Here is an 18,921-nt window from a genome sequence, read left to right as displayed (position 1 = left end):
TCTTATTGCCTCTTCTAGGCAAATAAATAAAAAATAATAATCAATCTAATATATTACTATACTTATCGATAAATTTTTAATCAAATAAAATGTCAAACATAAAATTGTTATGAAAATTGCCTCATGCTAAAAGTATTATAGCATCAACTATCAAATATTTATTCAAAAAAATTTTATACTGTTTTCTAGCCCATATTGGCAAGAAAATCTTACTTAGAAAATGATATAATTTTTTAATAATAATTTCTAATTAGAAAATGTTTCCAAAAAAATATGAGGCACTAAGAGTCCCTATATTTCTACTATAAATTTATTTTCAACATTTATTGAAAAAACTAGTAATAGTCTCCAGAAACATATTTCTACTAAAATGTCTTTTCAATTTCCTCAAGAACCATGAGAAAGGGACAAAGAGTTCTTTTTGTTTTACTTGTTTATGATCTCGCACGTGTGACTTTCACACGTGTGAAATCATTTTCACACAGGAGGGGTGGGGGGGGACACCCGCGACTCATGAGCCAGTTAAAGAGCCGGCTCGCAAGCTTTCAAGCCGAACCTTGATTCGGTCGAGCTCGGCTTGTTAACTCAAATGAGCCGTAGCTGGATCTCGAACTCTGTTTGAGATCCAGGTATACCGAATCGAACCAAGCCGAGCTCGAGCCAACTCGGTTCGAAGCCACCCCTAGCCAAGAGATAACTTGGATGAATTGAGAGAAGAAGAGAGAATTTGAAGCTCTGTCTTAGGCTACAAGATTTATATAAGAAAAAACATAAGTAGATATGTTTTCTCGTACTAATTACACCCTTATGCCATCTCTATGAGATAACTTCTTATTTACCATCATGTCACCTCTTCTAGACGTGTGGACTTTTCCATACTCGTGTGAACTTGAGCCCATATTCTAACACTCCCCCTCAAGCTGGGGTGAGAAAACATCATAAATGTCCAACTTGTTGTATATAGTGGATAGGATTTTGTGAGTGATTGGCTTTGTGAGGAAGTCTGCAATTTGTCCATGTGATAAGATATGTCTGAGAGATAATATGCCGGTTTGAAATTTTTCTCGTATAAAGTGGCAGCCTCCCTCAATGTGTTTAGTTTTTTCATGGAAAACCGGATTTGAAGTGATATAGATTGTTGTTCAATCATCTGGACCTTGCAACCACATTTTCTTCTTGCTTCTCTATATAACCAAGATTCCTCTAACCATTGTATAGTACCCAGAGGTGGATTTTTTATCATCCGGGGATCCGGCCCAATCTGCATCTGAGAACCCTTCTATGTTGAAGTGACCAAGGTTTGTATAGATAAACTCTCTTCCTGGATCTCCTTTCAAATATCTTAATATTCTTTCCAAAGTTTGTCAATGAATGAGTTGTGGTTTGTATATGTATTGACTTACTACACTTACTGCATATGACATCCGGTCTTGTTACACAAAGGTAAATAAGTTTTCCCACAAGTATTTAATATTTTCTGATATCCACATCTTCTCTAGAGCTTGCAAATAACTTGGTATTTAAATCCATGGGGGTACTTGATGGTCTACACTCCATTATTCTCATCTCCTCAAGTAGATCAAAAACATATTTTCTCTGATATAGTATAACCCCATGTTTGGACTGTAACACCTTAATATCCTAGAAAGTATGTAAGTAGTTCAAGGTCTTTTGTCTTGAACTTTTCACATATCTTGTTTTTGGCCTCTTGAATGCCATCAAAATCATAGCTAGTTAAGACAATAACATTTACATAGACTGCTAGAAGTACTTTCCCTTTGAGAGTATCTTTAATAAATATGGAGTGATTTACTGAACATCGGTGAAATCCAACCCGTATCAGTGTTTGACTAAATTTATCAAACCATGCACAAGGAGATTGTTTCAGACCATATAGAGATTTTCTCAATTTGCATATCGCTCCCCCTCAACCACAAATCCAGGTGGTTGTTGCATATATATTTATTCTTTAATATCCTCATTCAATAAAATATGGTTTACATCAAGCTGATATACCAACCAAGAGGAATTAGCAAGAAAGGATAACAATATGCGTACCGAGTTTAATTTGGCCACCAGAGAGAATGTTTCTTCATGATAGATTTCATAGCACCAAGTATAGCCTTTGGCAACGAGGTGTGCCTTAAGGCGAGCAACTGATCCATTTGGATTATGTTTAACGGTATATACCCACTTACAACCAATGGGTTTCTTGAGCCCATGTCTAATTCTCATACTATGGTATAGAGATGGAAGAGATAGATGCAAGAAGTTGACAACATGAAGAAGACAAACGATAGTGAGACACAAAATTAGATATGGGGTGGGAAGTAGAGGGCCTAGTACAAGTCCTAGGTTCTTTCCTTAAGGAGATAGGTCGAGTATCATATTATGCTCTAAATAGAACAAGAGTAGGTGGAGATGGACTTACCTCGGCAGGATTAGTAAACTCTGTAGTTGTGATATCAGTTAATGCTTCAAGGGGTTGAAGAGTCTCCGCAGCATGGGGCACAACTGGTCGAGGAGAGGTTTGTGCAAAGGAGAGGCATTTTTGGCCGAGTAGTATGAAGTGTCTTCAAAGAAGGTCACATCCCTAAACACAGGTAGCCTTCAAAGAGTAGGATTATAACAAACATAACCCTTCTATGTGCGAGAGTATCCTAAGAAGATAAACTTGATAGATTTTAGATTAAGTTTACTTCTCTAAGGTGATGTAACATTAACAAAACATATACACCCGAAGACTCGTAAAGGAAGCGAAAAAGTTCATCATTTGGAAACAGTAAAGAGTATGGGAATTTATGATCAAGGATGGATGAGGGTAGCCCATTAATGAGAAAGCACGCAATAAGTATGGCATGTGGCCAGTAGAAGTATGGTACTTTCATGGAGTATAGTAAGCCGCTTGCTACCTCAAGGAAATGTCGGTTCTTTCGTTCGGTTACACCGTTTGAGGGGTGTAGACACAAGATGTTTGATGGATAATGCCATTTTCATGAAAAAAAATAGTCAAGATCACTAGAGAGAAACTTTTTGCCATTATCAGAGTGAAATATTTTTATTTTCTTACCAAATTGAGTGGCCACCATAGCTTGGAAGGACTTAAAAATGGATAAAATTCCATCTCTCTTTAAAGAGGAATATCCATGTGATACGAGTAAAATCATCAATAAAAGTGATAAAGTACTTAATTCTGCAATATTTGAAACACTCGAGGGTTCGCATACATCAACGTGGATCAAGAAAAAAGGAGCAACACCTATAAGTTCAGTCTAAGGAGACTATGTGGTCCTCTAATATTTGCTTAGTTGACACACTACATAGTTCAAAGCTGACAATTTTTTAAATGCTGGAAAGAGATGTTGAAGAGATGGTGATGAGGGGTATCTCAATCGATTATGCCATAATCTTACCTCAGTTTGCTTGGTTGAGATTACATTTATTTTAGGCAAGTCTAGGTAGTAAAGCCCCTCTTGTTCACAACCTCCACCAATCATTCGATTTGTCGTTAGATCATGAAACACAAAAGAAAAGGGTGAGAAGGTGATGAAGGAATTAAAATGTTTAATAAGTTGACTGACAAACAATGGGTTAAAGGAAAAGTTGGAACAAAGAGGATATCTTTGTGTAAAAGTGATGGTGTAACAAAAGTGGATCCTTTCTAGAGAACTTTGGTTTGGGATCCATCAGTTATAGTAACAAATTTATATAAGAGGCATGGAGATAAAGAATGTAGTAGACCTTTCTTACTTGTAAGATGCTTTGAGGCTCCTGAGTCAATAATCTAGGATAAAAAGGAGGTAGTGGTAGAAAGCATACCTGAAGCAATGGTTGCAGTAGCAGTGGTGGAAGATGTTGGAGGAGATACCATTAGACTTTTCATTTTCTGGAATAGTTCATACTCATCATCGGTGAGGGTGTTTTTGTCTAATTGCGGTGCAAACTTGTCCTCCTTTTTGTTGTTGCATAGGTCTGATTAGCAATGGACCATTCGGGCTTTCCATGGAGTTTTCTATAATTTTCTATAGTATGGTTGAACCTCCCACAGTGAGTGCATCCCTGGTTATCTGTCCTAGGTGGACCAGGCCTTCCACCTCTTCCTTGGCCTCCTCTATAACTTCTGCCACAACCTCAGTTGGTATAAGATGTACCCCTATTACCAAAGTACATGGTTGATGATACTTCATTAGGAGAGGTGGGAGAAGAATCTGGAATTTTGAGTAAATTAGCCCATACATCATCAAATTTTGGAATAGAAGAGGAGCTCAGGAGTTGGATTTTAGCAACCTCAAGATAAACCTTAATATTTGTTAAACAGATAGTTGTTGTTAAGGCTTCTTTTTGCTTGTCTTGAACAGAGACATTGGTGGAGTTAGGCTGGGTTGGCTTCCATTCTTAAATGAGGTATCTGAATCTTCCCAAATACTCATGTAAATTGTCTTCTTATTTAGCATTAAATTTAATGCTCTGATACCATGTTGAATTTAGGATCCTATGATTAGAACCTCAAACAAAGTAAGAAAAGGAGAGGAGAAGAAAAAAAAATAAGAGAAGAAGGGAAGAGAAGGCAACGAGAGATGAGAAAAGGGAGAGAGAGAGAGAGAGAGAGAGAGAGAGAGAGAGACAACCTTTAGGATAAGAGAGCTTGAATAAATTGAGAAAAGAGAAGAGAGTTTGATGCTCTTAAGAGGGACTTTTATTTATGATTTTTAAGAGGATGTTACAATGTATATAATACTCTTAAGACTACAAATTTTACATAAAAAAGACATAAATAGACATGTCTTCCTTGACTAATTATACCTTTTGTGTCATCCTTATGAGATAACTTCTTATTTACTATCATGCCACTTTTCTTGGACGTGTGTAAGCTTGAGCCCATCTTCTAACAATTACAAAAAAAAAAAAAGGATACGTCACCTAATTAATAATATATGTATTTTATTTGAGTAATTACTTATAAAAAATTTGTATTTGAGTAAATACAGACAAACTATCCTACTCCTGCCCTCTTGTGCTCCCAATTTTGTGTATTGTTTTTCATTAGATATGCCCCCTTGTCATCTCAATAGAATTTCCTATTTTACTACTTAGTTGAATTTTTTTATCTATTTACATATTTGGTAGAAAATTTTAGATAAGAGCGAGATGTAGGAAAGAAGAAAAATTAACTTTTATTAAGATAATGAAATAATCACTTTAATTGTAAAGCCCTGCATTGAAGATAGCTTTGAAAAACACTTAAGGGAAGATTACAAACACATAATTAAGCAAAAGATAAATTAATAGGTTTTTTGAATAACTAATTAAAAAGAATGTAAAATAGTTTAAAACAAAAAAAATGTTTAAGTATTTAACACAAAAATAGAAAAAAGAGAAACTAAATAGAAAATAAATTAAAAATATTTATAAAGAATTTTCCAAATAAAATATAAAATTAAAATAAGACTAAAATTAGATTAAAATAGATTAAATAAATAAGAACAGAAATAGAAAATAAAAATCAGAACCAAATAACGAAAAATAGAGTAAATTTTATTAGTTTTTATTGAATAAGATAAAATTATGTAAATAAATAAAAAATAAAAATATTAAAAATTAATTAACTGTAAAAAAAGAAAAATTGAGATATTTAATAAAAATAAGAATAAAAAAATAACTACTGAAATAATGAAGCCTATGTACAACAGAATTCCGAGAAGGGCAACCTTCGTTTGTGGTTTCCACTTTCCACGAATCGCTAAAGAGGTGTTTTTCTCACCAGTCTAAACTCCCAAAAAAGGGCGCTGTCCCGAGTGGAAGGCTCGCTTCTTCCCCAAACAGACTTTGGCTTTGACAAGCGAACAGCGAAGGATTTAGGCCTCACACCGATCCCGATGTTCACTTGCTTTGTTCAAAACCGAATCATTAGGATTTAGGGCTCCACCCCCGGCTTTAGCTTTTTGAGACACTCGAATCTTCCCCCTCAATTTTATAAAGCAGACATCCGATACGTCATGTCTCGGTTCTTTTCCTCTAATACCCCACCCCCGATATGACCTCACCACCCATGCTTGGATGGGCAAAAGAGTCCGCGATTTGTTTGTACGTTAGCGTCGGAGGTAGGGCCGGTCTGACTCGGGAAAGCGACGTTACGTCTCGCTGACATCTGGAATGTGTAGTCCGCATCGACTCATCTCTTTGCGCCGCGAAACGCGGACTATAGTCCTTTCTCGGGTCCACCTCTGTGATCCCTCCCCTCAGAAGGCGCGCCGCCAATGATGCCATGCGTGGTGACGTGTGAGGAGTCACTGCGGTCTTTTTCTTTTTTTCTGTTCGGTAGGGAGAGTCGCTTAAACTGTTCAACTTCTCCTCCGGTGATGACCGTCAGGCGACACTACTCGCCGTTGATCTCCGCCGCGGAGGACCTGCGTTGACAAAATGGGAATTAACCTGTACTGTCGTTCCTTCGAGCAGATTCAAGGTAAAATGGTTTTTCTCCGTAAGTCACGTCGTCCTCTTCTGATTACCCTCGTCTCCTTTAAAATATTCGAAACGCCGTTACGGTACCGAGATACCTCCTCTGGCAATTGCGGCGGCGATGATTACGAATATATACATACGCGTCGGGGAGAATTTGAAACGTCCGCCGTGATAATAAGAACGGAGAAAAGAGGCGGAGAAAGGACGCAGCGGAGGGAGGGTGCGCATTTTAAGCGCTGAAATCGAGCTACGCACCCTCTGACAGGACTCTTTTATCTCGGCCATCAATGCCGTCGCTTTACTCTCCACAATCTCTGCAACTTTATTTTCGTCTCCTTCAGGCTTACGTTAGCAAATTCCACTTGGACGTCATCACACACGGCCTTGACATGTCGACGCTCCCGTCGCGTGCCCTTCTTTTCCGCCGCTGTCAGATGACCTTTTTTCTGTTCGTCACTTATAAATCACGCACCGCTTCCCTTTCTCGAAGTCCAGAACCCTTCGAATCCCTGAACTCCCCTCTGCTCTCTCGTGTCTCGAAGCATTCTTCACCGCCCTTGCTCTTGCCATCTGGTCTGGCCGCCGACTCTCTTTTGATGACTTCGAGATCGAGTTGCACCGTCCGAGAAGTGACTCCTTCACGAGAGGCTAGTTGATAATCGTAAGCTGTTTACCGATAGATGCACTGGTTTTTCTTCTTCCTCTCTCTCTCTCTCTGCCCATCTCTTTCTCTTTTGCATTGGTGTTTGGTGGAATAGCACGGAGAGGTGCGAGTCAAGGTTGGGAAATGAATGTTGTACAATCCGTTTAATTTTTGGTGGACCATTATGTGTTATAAGTAAAATTCATGATGATTGATATCACTGTGCGAGGGAGATGTGTACTACATGTTTCCTATATTTTTAGCTTTTTCTGCTGCGGTTCGACAAATTCATTTCTACTCCCATCGAGAACAGGAACCGATTCTAGTGTCTGAAGTTGTCTTCCTATAAAGCTGTTTCATCTAGTATACCCCTGTATTACTTCAGTAAAATTTTCTAACTCTTAACATTTTGAAGGTCCTATGTAAGCCTGCCAGCGAAATGTTCTCCTATTGATTTGTCGAGTCTCACCCATTCCGTTTCAAGTTGCAGTTTTTTTTTTTTTTTGGTAGTCTATCTTGATAGGCATTGCTAGGGTAGATCCCCAATCTCCTTTACCTCTTTTGTTCGAACTCCTCTTTTTCTTTTCGAAGCTGTGCAATTTTCCTGTTCTGCTTGTGTCTTGTGCTTGTGTTTTGTTTCTCAATTGGTGAGTTACATTAAACCCTGGGAGTTTCTGTTCTTGGGCAAATTTCTGGTATGTGATAATCATGGACAATGAGTTTTTAGCTGATTTATCATTTAAATTACAGGGTATTAAAATTTCCTGTTTAAATAATCTCCTATAAGCGTTTGTTGCACACTGTAGTCGTAAGCAAAACAGCTCAAAAGATATGCCAATTGTAAGTGCATTCTCAAAGACTTCGAAAGATTTGAAGTGCTCATGGGAAGAGGGTTTGGGGATCCATGACAAGCATCTAGTCATGTCGAAGTGTAATTTCAAGGTTGTCTTTTTCTGTGTCGGTTCCTGTATTTATTAATGTTTTACAGGTTAAAATCTTGAACATTTCGCTGACAATTTTATTTTGTGTTGTGGGTCAGATTTGCTTAGTACGCTTGGGTTTGCCTCCTCCTATATGAGGATAAAAGGAGACCCATCTTTCCATGTAAATGGGAGCTTATCATTTGTCCTTCCTCTATGATTAGAGGGGACTAACCCCTTTGCTAGTACACCTTCTGACAAATCTCAACTGATGCGTTTATGAGTCCTGCTAGTACATTGGACTGATCCCTTCTAATTTGAACTCTTTAAAAATTTTTACTGCTAAGACTGTGTTGCTTCAAAAATTACTCAACAATCTCTCCCCTGTTGATGGCTCAGATGTAGATGTTCTTCCTGTAAGAGGCTTTGACTCATACCGATTAATCCTTGTGGAAAACATATATTTCATGGTGTAGATTTTGTTTGAATGATGTTATTTTATGAAACTTGCCTTTGAAGAAGAGCTTATGAGACTCTGTTTCTGTTCTCTACTCGAATATATAGGTAATGGTCTCAAAATTTGTTTATTGTGGACTATATTACGTAAACATGTCCTTCTGGATTTCAGCGTTTGGGTGTTGATTTTGTGAGGACATTCAATCAATAAGTGAGTATTTCTTTTCAGGAATCTACCATGTTAGTGTGAGAACAGAGTCGCATGGATAATAGTGAAACATTTTCGATGTTAATGAGATACTCCAAATTAGCAGCTTCTATTTGTTATTTAAATTGATGAGATTCGCTTTATTAGATTTTGAAGTAGTTATAGATTCCAGTTTTTTATTCCATACAGAGAAAAAAATGGATAGCCCGGCGCAATGGGTTTGTGTTCCTGGAAATGAATGAAAGGCAGCGGTGGAGACCTGAAGAGGATGCTGTTTTATGTGCGTACGTTCAGGAATATGGAGCTCGTGAGTGGCATCTTGTATGCCAGCGCATGAACGTTTCCCTCAACCGAGATGCAAAATCCTGCCTTGAAAGGTGGAAGAACTACCTGAAGCCGGGCATCAAGAAGGGGTCACTCACTGACGAGGAAAAGAGCCTCGTAATACGCCTTCAGGCCAAGCACGGCAACAAGTGGAAAAGAATTGCTGGTGAAGTCCCTGGTCGAACTGCCAAGAGGCTTGGTAAGTGGTGGGAAGTCTATAAAGAAAGGCAGCTGCGGGAAGAACTCAAGGAGAACAAAGCCATCGTTGATCCTACTGAACAGCACAAGTACGATCAGATCCTGGAGACATTCGCTGAGAAGCTTGTCAAGCAGCGGTCAAACTCACCTCTCATGGTCACTTCGAATGGCTTCCTTTCTTCAGACCCACCTGCATTGCTTCCTCCCTGGCTTTCCAGTTCCTCAAATGGCCCTGCCAACCCCATCAGACCCCCCTCTCCTTCAGTTACCCTTACTCTCTCACCCTCTAGCGTTCCATCAGCTGCAACTTCGCCATGGCTGCCGCAGCCAGAGAGGTCGTCGTCTGATAACAACAACAGCAACTTGGTATTGGGTACTCTTAATCATCAGATATCATCAGTTGATGGGTTGATGGCGTCGGAGCTAGCGGAATGTTTCCGAGAGTTGGAAGATGGACACCGAGCATGGATGGCACATAAGAAGGAAACAGCGTGGAGGCTGAGAAGGGTGGAGCTGCAATTAGAGTCAGAAAAGGCAACCAAAAGAAAGGAATTGATGGAGGAGATTGAATCGAAAGTGAAAGCACTTAGGGAGGAACAGAAAATGGCGTTGGAGAGAATTGAAGCGGATTACAAAGAACAAATCCTTGGTTTAAGGAGGAATGCGGAAGCAAAGGAGCAGAAACTGGTGGAACAGTGGAGTTCCAAACACCTCCAGGTAGCCAAGTTTCTGGAGCAAATAGGGTGCAGGACGCCAGCTGCAGAGCCGCAGAGCTGGTGAAAAGAAGTCGCGTTTTCGTTTCTCCGGTCGATTATCATGTATACTGTACCCATGAGAAAAATCTCTCTTGTGACGCGACTGAAACTGAAAAGGTGAATTTGGACTTGAAAACATACTCTTTTAGTTTCTGCAGTCGTCTCGCGACGTTTGGGGTAATTTATGTTTTATCGGTAAATTCTCTCACTAAATTAGTATATTAATGTAGTAATTTTAATTTATTCTAACTTAGGACATACTTTTTAGTATATTATAAATATTTATTCCATATTATAATATGATTTTTAATTTTATTTTCAAGAATTGCTTTTTAAAAAAAAAAGTACTTTGAGATGTCCAACAAATGTATCAAATCCTCCACCCTTTTAAAAAATAAATTTAATTAAATCTATAATAAAGTTTCTTCATAATTTTAATAAAATATCTTTACCTACATTTAACATATAATTTTAGTATAAGTTACTTAATTCTTCCTTATTTTTAAGACATTTTCATAATTATTATTATTATACTATACAAATTCTATGTTATTACATATTTATTATAATATTATTTTAGCATAGTAAACTGAAATTATGATTTCATAACATAATGCTAAGTTACATTTTATATGTAATAGCAATTTTATAATAGTAATTAATGTTAAGTTTGTAGCCTAGTACAATATTTTATACCTAATATTACACATTAATTTATTAGAATTAAATAAATCATAATTAATTTTTTTGTATCATAATCGTTGTGACATACTGAATTATGTATTATAATATCAATTTATAATATTAACGTTAGCCACATATTTTGAAATATTAATTTATTTTAAAAAAAGTAAGTGATATCTTCTCAAATAAATACCATACTTTGATAACTATCATCTATTACAAACTTACAATAAAATACATAAAACATATTAAAAAATTCAAGTGGCATATCATGTAATTAAAAGAGTGAGTGGTATAAGCTATGATTAGTTAGAAGCTTGAGAGTTTTTTTTTTTTTTTCTCATATTCTAGGGCATTCCAACTTGTGTCCTTGCTCTCATTTCTTCACCTTCTTTTTTTCCTTTCTTCTTCTTCTCAAACTAAGTTACTTGTGGATTAAACCCTAGAATTTAACATGATATCAGATGAGGAATTCTAGGGTTTGAAGTGAAGTTGTTCAAGTTATGAAAGTCTAGTGAAAAGGATGATACTCAATTCAGCCTTCAAGCAACAAAGGGTTGGCGCAATACTTGAAGAGAAGAAAAGGCTAAAGTCAATTCAGCTACTTCTCTCCTTAATCATCTAAGTTACATCTTATGTTTCACATTATGAGGTATTCAGTTCATGCTTTTGTGGAAGTCATAAACTAATTTTTACTCAAGCCTAGTTATCACTTCAAAAAAATTATTTTTTCTTCAAGTTGAATTGCTGAAATCAGTTTTTCTCATGCACATGAGCTTCTTTAATCTCTTGTGTTTTTATTTGAATTCTATGCCAAAAATTTCTTCGTAGGAATTTGAAAACTCATCTTGAAGGCCTACTTGAGTTTTTTTTTTTTTGGAGTGGCTTCTCACTTAATTCGGTTTTTTCTTTCCTACTTACCATTGGTTATTGGTTGATTAGAGTTCTGTTTTAGACTCTCAGAGGAAAAAACTCACAAAAAAGGTCATGCTTGTATACTCTATAGGCTGGTTTCTTACCTTGTTTGGATGCTTGTATGTTCAACTTAAAAGAACTGGTTTTTTGAAGAAAACAAAATTCTTTTGTGAGTCATCATGTCTGAATTATCAAATATATCATATTCCTCTCATATGCTGATTTCAGTAAAAGTGATCCTATGAGGATTACTATAATTTCACTTAAAGGTTTGAGTAATTACTTGTCTTGGTCCAATGTGTGAAATTTTTTCTGATTACTAGAGACCTTGTTGAACACATAACTTTGTCATCTTTGCATGTGGATCAGCCCTCTTACCATAAATGGTTGATGAAAGACACCCTAGTTATCCACTGGTTGATAAGAACATGTGGCAAACAATGTGGTGCAGTTAGAGGCAGCCAAAGCAGTTTGGGACACATGTTTTGAATTGCATTATACTCCTAACAATCTACTAAAGATTTATGACATTTTTAGGAGATGTGCAATACAAAGTGTAAAGACTATCTTCATAAGTACTTTGTCAGATTTAGAGGGTTCGTAAAAGAATGAAAAGTTACACAACCATATACAATTGATATTGTCACACAAGAAAAGCAGACAAAAGGCCTTGTTTCAACTATGTCTTCCAAATCTACCGTCCTACTTGGATGTTGCCAAGTCACAGGTACTTAGCTCTATTGTAAAAAATTCTTTTAATGTGGCAAACAATGTGGTGTTGTTATGGTCCCGGAGCTGACACATGGATTCGTAGGGAGGAAGAAGAGGAAGACGAAAATCAAGCTAAAGGGAAGCATGAAAACCCTAAATTCGTTAAAGACAACGTACACCCCTGAGATCGTTGAGGAGAACTCAAAACCTTGTTTAACCTAAAATCAATGCTTCCCTTTCTCATTACTCTTACCCCTTAAATAGGGTTCACCCTTACAAGGCTCAAGATAAAATATTACAAAAATACCCCTATAAATAAAATATTCCAAAAATACCCTTGTGGCCTATTACTACTGTAACTGAAATAAAATAAAGTAAATTAAATAAAAATAATTAAAATAACAATGTTATTGTGTGCATAACATTACCCCCCTGGAAGAAAGAGCTTGTCTTCGAGCTCGAAGGTAGAGTCTGTTTGTCCGTGCCGACGTCTCCATTCGTTCGCATGTATTAACCGCGGTATTTGTGCCAGCCCTTTGGACGACAAAATTGGAGCATCCAACTAAAGAAGCAATTTTTTTTTCTTTTTTGATTCTCCGGTCGAATGTAGGGAAGCGTGCCGAACCTCGCTACATCTCTCCAAATAGCATCGCTGCCCTCCCTCAATCCTGGTCTGGTGCGAAACAGCACCTCACGACAGCCCCCCATTGGCAAGGTTGCATTGCCTACACTTTGCCAGTATGGCAGCAACAACATCATGACCAGCCCCCTATGATTGAAAAGACTCAGCAGCACTGACCCCCCTCCATTTGCTGCACCTTGAAACACTTAGAGGCCTGAAACCATCACGGACAATAGGATCAGCATGGTGACGTTGTATGGTTTGTGGAACTGAACAGGTAGGTAACTGAACAACACTAAGAAGCCCACTGCAAGCTTTTTCCTCATCACCATCATCAGTAGAAAACCCAGCTTTGTATGAATCCAACCAGTTGTTCCTTCTTAAAATTCTAGATAGCAACCAACAAGTTGCGAAGGAAAGTCCATCTTGAGTAGCATGCCAACAACCTTCATTGTTTAGCTTGCCTTGTCCAGGCCCACGTGCTACACAATGGCTATAACCATCCCCCTTGAACTGCACGCCTTCTCCCAAGGGACACTCACAGATTCTACCACGGAATATGTCCTTGCAAGCTGTTATATGCACAATTTTATCTCGCCAACAACCACCATTATTGCTCAAGCATTCATTTGTCTCAATATCAGCACTCAAACAAACAGCAGGTTTAGTAGTTTCCTTAAAACCAGCACAAATAGCCTTCAGTACAACACCTTTCTCTTAACTGCCCTTGATACTGTCAATTATGAACAACAAGTGTAGGATGTACAATAACATCTCCCCTGGTTCCCTTACCAACTTGCTCTGTCGCCAGCACAGGATTGTCAGCCTCAGCATTAGAGTCGCCCATGCAATTCTCAATTTTCTCATTCTCAAGGCCAAGAGATTGAGCACCACTAAATTCAGCACTACTAGAATCATACTTCCCTTTTCTAGTACTCTAGGTTAGTGCCATTGATTGCATGCAAATAGCCATCTGCATCCTCTAGAAGCACCTTGGTTGGGCTGGCTAGCAGCAGTGTATGCTAGACTACCACAGCAGCCTTGTTTTCTTGGCTGGCTGGCTGCACTGGTTGCGGCAGTGCCACAGCAGCAGCACTAATACACTATTTAGACGCAGCCCAGAACATCTTACTAGATTCCTTGTTGGGCTTAATAGACCTAAACATCTTACTGGGGAGTGTTTTCATGCTTGGTACCAGTAGCTGTTTCGAGTTCTCATCTTTTAAGAGATCTGGACCATCCAATTTCATTATGATCGCATAAAAAGAACCATCAATTATCCCTAGTTTACGGTTTAGCTTGATTCCATCACTTGAATTTGCAGCATGAAGAGCTGCTCCAAGTACGATTGCTTCATCTGCATCAAGGTGTCCAAATCTCTCCTCCCAAGAAATCATGCATAATACTTGTCAATAAGTGTCAAGTGCATAGGTGTCAAGCGCAAGCCCTTGAGTCCATATATGTCAAGCGCAAGCCTGGTTGTAATTGTGCTAAGCATTCCCAAAACTGCCACAGAAAGTCCATATATGGAAGCAAGACTGAAACCCACGTCGATGGCTACGACACTAGCAAAAATTGGAATTATAACAGACTTGTTGCCCAATGTGAGGCCATCGAGGACATTTGTTGCTGGTTGCTGCTGCACCTCAGACCAATTTTGTGAAGTGGAAGCTGTCATAGCCCTAGCATGGCCACCAACAGTTACAAGTGCACCTACCATTTGAATCATGCCTTGATCTTGCTTGGATAAGGAACTATCTGTTACCCCATCCCAATCTTGGATTGTTGATAAAGCCGAGCTCTGCAACTTATCCTTTCATAGTTCTTCCACCCTCCATGCCAATGTCTAGATTAAGGTTGCATTGCCAACAATAAGTGGCTCTAGGATAGGATTAGAGGAACTATCTACCACAGATTTTGCGCTCAGGGTTTCATTGCCAACAATTGTCCTATTGTCAGGGCTTACTTCAAGTGATATGTCTGGTGTAGTACTGGTTGAATTCTCCATAGTAAAATTTTTAATTGGAACATCAACCCACTCTGATGGTTGAAGGTTAGCCTGCAACTTATGCACCCGAGTTGCACCCCCTATCAGCTCTATAGCATATAGTTCATCAACTCTCAATCCAGAATGTGTAAGCACTTCTTTGACAGGTACAAGAGCTTGCTCCCACAGATTAGCACCAAGTTCATCAAATATTTCACGAGAGATCAAGCCCCTAAAATCACGATCATCTGTTACGGTCCCATCAATAGAAAAATCCTTCATTCACAGAATTATCTCACCTCAGACCTGAATACCCAACAAAATTTTATCACCACATTTCACACCTGGTTGAAGAATTTTGACAACCGGTGGGCAAGCAGTATACAAGTCATTCAAAAGACTAAATACAAGGTCCCCAAATTGATATGGGACATGCATACTGTTGTTGTTCTTGGCAACAGAAGGATAAAACAACATCCAAAAAAATATTTCTATCATTCCCAGCATCCCAAGAAAAATTCCCTCTCGGAATTCATACACTCAAGCCGAAAATGCGTCAAAATGGTTATGTTTCTCTGCCTCCCGGAATAGAAACCCACTAGGCCAAAAATTCGAGCAGCGTCGCTGCTGTTTAGCCCCTTGGAGCTCCTTCACCCCCATGGAAAATCATTTATACATATCAATTGAGGGCAGGCCAGATTACCCAAAATTACGTTGTTGTGGGTTCCTGCTGGCCTGCCGAGAGAGAGATTGAGACTGAGAGTACGAATCCGAAAGTCAAAGCCCACCAAATATGTTTTCGTCGGCGCCTCCTCTTTTTTCGATGACGAATAGCAGCCCTTTGTGGCTTCGTTGCTTGTATATTTTTCGAGACATTGGAGGGACGACCGAACTGATTCGTCGAGATAGAGGCATATCGGAATTCTTCCGTCTGCTGTTCTGGGAGACATTCTGCTAGCCGTGAGAAGTGATTTTTTGAGGTCAAACCCAAATCAACCCTTACCGACGAGGATTTGGCAGCATACCCCTCCGATTTCGGATTTCTAGCGTCAATGTCGTCTCATTGTAGAGAACATACTGCAATGAAGAGGTTTCTTGAGGCAGCAGACGTTGTTTTGCAGAAGGGCCAAGGGCCAGAAAATTTCAATATTCCCGAGCATGGAAGTCCAACGACGGGCCAGACAAATCTAATTTCCCGTTGGACTGGCCCTTGGCCCTTCTGCAAAATAGCGTCTGCTGCCTCGAGAAACCTCTTCATTGCAGTATGTTCTCTACACCTTCTCTCCTGTATTTCTTCCAATAAATTGTGTTCTCTATGCATTCTCTCTTGTATTTCTTCCGATAAATTGAGTATGGCAATACATTCTTCTTAGAACTAAGAATCGCTCATTGTGTTCCCGCTCTGATACCATTTGTTATGGTCCTGGATCTAACACATGGATTTGTAAGGAGGAAGAAGAGGAAGACAAAAATCAAGCCAAAGGGAAGTTTGAAAACCCTAAGTTCGTTAAGGAGAACACACACCCCTGAGCTAGTTGAGGATAACTCAAAACCCTGTTTAACCTAAAATCAATGCTTCCCTTTCTCATTACTCTTACCCCTTAAATAGTCACCCTTACAAGGCTTAAGATAAAATATTAAAAAAATACCCCTATAAATAAAATATTCCAAAAATGCCCTTGTGGCCTATTACTACTTTAACTGAAATAAAATAAAGTAAATTAAATAAAAATAATTAAAATAATAATATTATTGTGTACATAATAGGTACAGTTAGAGATAGCCAAAGAAGTTTGGGACACATGTTTTGAATTACATTATACTCCTGACAATCTACAAAAGATTTATGACATTTTTAGGAGATGTGCAATACAAAGTGTAAAGACAATCTTCATAAGTACTTTGTCAAATTTAGAGGGTTGGTACAAGAATGGAAAATTACACAATCATATGCAATTTATATTGCCACACAAGAAAAGCAGACAAAAGGCCTTGTTTCAGCTATATGTCTTGCAAATCTACCATCCTACTTGGATGTTGCCAAGTCATAGGTACTTAGCTCTATTGTAAAAGCTTCTTTTAATGATGTATGTGCAACTATCCTACATATTCCAGTTAAGAAGTCCAACAATCAGCTACAACAAGTGGAAAACTCAACTATGTTCTCCGAAGGAAGAGGGAATAACAGTAATGCTAGAGGTAAAGGAAGAGGTGGAAAGACTTTTTGGAAAGGAAGAAATGGGCGTGGGAATGCACCTACCTCTAACACCAGTGGTCAACAAAGGAAGTGTACCTTTTGTGTCAACAATCATCTACTGGAGAATTTTTGGAACCTATGTGGCAAACCACTACACTTCAAAGTTAATCAAACATCAACCTCTACTATATCTACCCATAGTGAAACACCCTTAGATTCTTCCAAAGGAAGATAACTCTATCAAAAGAGGATCATGAATTGTTCAAAATTTTAAAAGAATGATGGCTATAACCCAAAGTAACACAACTGCCATAGTTGCTACTACTAATACATATTCTTTTCTCTTTTGTTTCAGCAATTCACCTTGGATCATTCATTCCTGAGCCTTTGAGCATCTCATGCATAAAATTAAAAATTTGTCTTTTGTGACACTATGCACTTTAGACTGATTTGTCTCTATTGCAGATGGATCTCAAACAAGAATTTAGTGTACTGGTATATCAACCATTTCACCATTGTTTTCACTTATGTTTTGTTTGTTCCTCAATTTCTATTGAGTCTTATGTCAGTGAATCAATTAACCACAAAATTAAATTATTTTTTACCTTTTTTCCCTCTCATTATGTGTTTTAGGACATCAAGACAAAATAAGTGATTGGTGACGACCATGAAAGAGGGGGCCTTTACTGTATGGATCCTACCACATTAACAACATTAGCAACAACCAATACAGAAGAGGACTTAAAATGGAATAAAAGGCTAGGCCATCGCTCATTAGCAATTTTAAAATGTTTGGTTCCCTCCCTTCCTTTGGTTTCATAGTTGTCAAGTGAATTTTGTCAGTTTGGGAAACACTAATAGATCTGTTTTTTCAACCCTAGCAAAATAATATTGCTTCTAGTCCTTGTGTCTTAATTCATTCGGATGTTTGGGGACCTATTAATGTTCCAAATATTTTTCAATTTAGTATTTTTTTTATATTTATGGATAATTACACGTGAGTTATATGGTTATATTTGACGAAGGACCGGGATGAAACATGTCCTATGTTTACCTCTTTTTGTGCTATGGTGGAAAATCAATTTACAACCAAGCTAAAACTATTTCTGTCTAATAATGTGAAAGAGTATTTTTCCACTACCTTTTAAAAATTTTTCAAAGAAGAAATGATGAATCATCAATCATCATGTATTTATACACCTCAGTAAAATATTGTATACGAAATAAAACACGGCCACCTTGTAGAAGTTGGTCGCATTTTTATTGAGAGATCTCTATCTGTTTTTTTTATCCCTCGACGGAGGAGAGAGAGAGAGAGCCAGAATGGCGGCTCTAAGATTTTCACCTAGATTTTTAGTGGTTTTGATATTTTCAGTCATTTTTTTTCTCTTCGTCTCTCTCCCGGACCCAGCCTTGTATTGAATGTGTCACAGGTTTTGAAAAGAGTTTCAAAACAAAAAAGATTACATCATCCACCAATGACCGTTGGCGTCTCCGTCAGTCTCTCTCACGAAAAGTAATAACAGAGAAAAAAAGTTGACCCACGGCGGTCCTGGTGTCCTAAGCCGATTCCCCCACCGGTCCCTCTGTCACACTTCCTGGGGACTGGTTCGAGAGGATTCTAGATTCAATGATAAATGAGATGTTGAAGATGGATAACAGCGAGAGGAAGACGCGCAGAAATGAGAATATTCTGCAAACACTTTCATGGGTTCTATAAACTAGAGGATTGCCACTTCAGATGCTCTTGCTGCAATTGTTGGTGACGACGACGACCGACGATCCAACAGATTAAATTCAAACTTACTGGAAGTCGGGTGTTCCTATTGTCGAAAAATT

The 18,921-nt window shown here is 38.3% G+C and overlaps 1 protein-coding gene across 3 annotated transcripts; it reads left to right on the top strand.

Annotated features, from left to right (window-relative positions):
• Positions 1 to 6,365: 6,365 nt before the first annotated feature.
• On the top strand, positions 6,366 to 10,214 carry LOC137941754 (transcription factor AS1). 3 transcript variants are annotated; one of them, XM_068787331.1, is made up of 2 exons: positions 6,366 to 6,463; positions 8,879 to 10,214. In XM_068787331.1, exon 2 carries the CDS (start codon positions 8,924 to 8,926, stop codon positions 9,989 to 9,991), a length of 1,068 nt encoding a protein of 355 aa, XP_068643432.1. In that variant the 5' UTR covers positions 6,366 to 6,463; positions 8,879 to 8,923; the 3' UTR covers positions 9,992 to 10,214. The 3 variants fall into 3 exon arrangements, 2 of the variants coding, with proteins under 2 accessions (XP_068643432.1, XP_068643424.1); XR_011110442.1 differs by lacking the exon at positions 6,366 to 6,463 and adding an exon at positions 6,908 to 7,150 and having other exon boundaries at positions 8,879 to 8,897; XM_068787323.1 differs by lacking the exon at positions 6,366 to 6,463 and adding an exon at positions 6,945 to 7,123.
• The last annotated feature ends 8,707 nt before the right edge of the window (positions 10,215 to 18,921 follow it).

The sequence above is a fragment of the Aristolochia californica genome, unplaced genomic scaffold (genome assembly GCF_029961685.1).
Source record: "Aristolochia californica isolate CCGP_79_NKW_82.1479 unplaced genomic scaffold, dmAriCali1.0.hap1 SCAF_10, whole genome shotgun sequence".
NCBI classification, from domain to species: Eukaryota; Viridiplantae; Streptophyta; class Magnoliopsida; order Piperales; family Aristolochiaceae; genus Aristolochia; species Aristolochia californica.
Note: the sequence above shows the minus strand (reverse complement) of the source record. Positions and strands in the feature narration are given on the sequence as shown.

Excerpts from the sequence above, each read along its gene's own strand:
- LOC137941754 (XM_068787331.1), top strand. The coding sequence starts at position 8,924 with ATGAATGAAAGGCAGCGGTGGAGACCTGAAGAGGATGCTGTTTTATGT.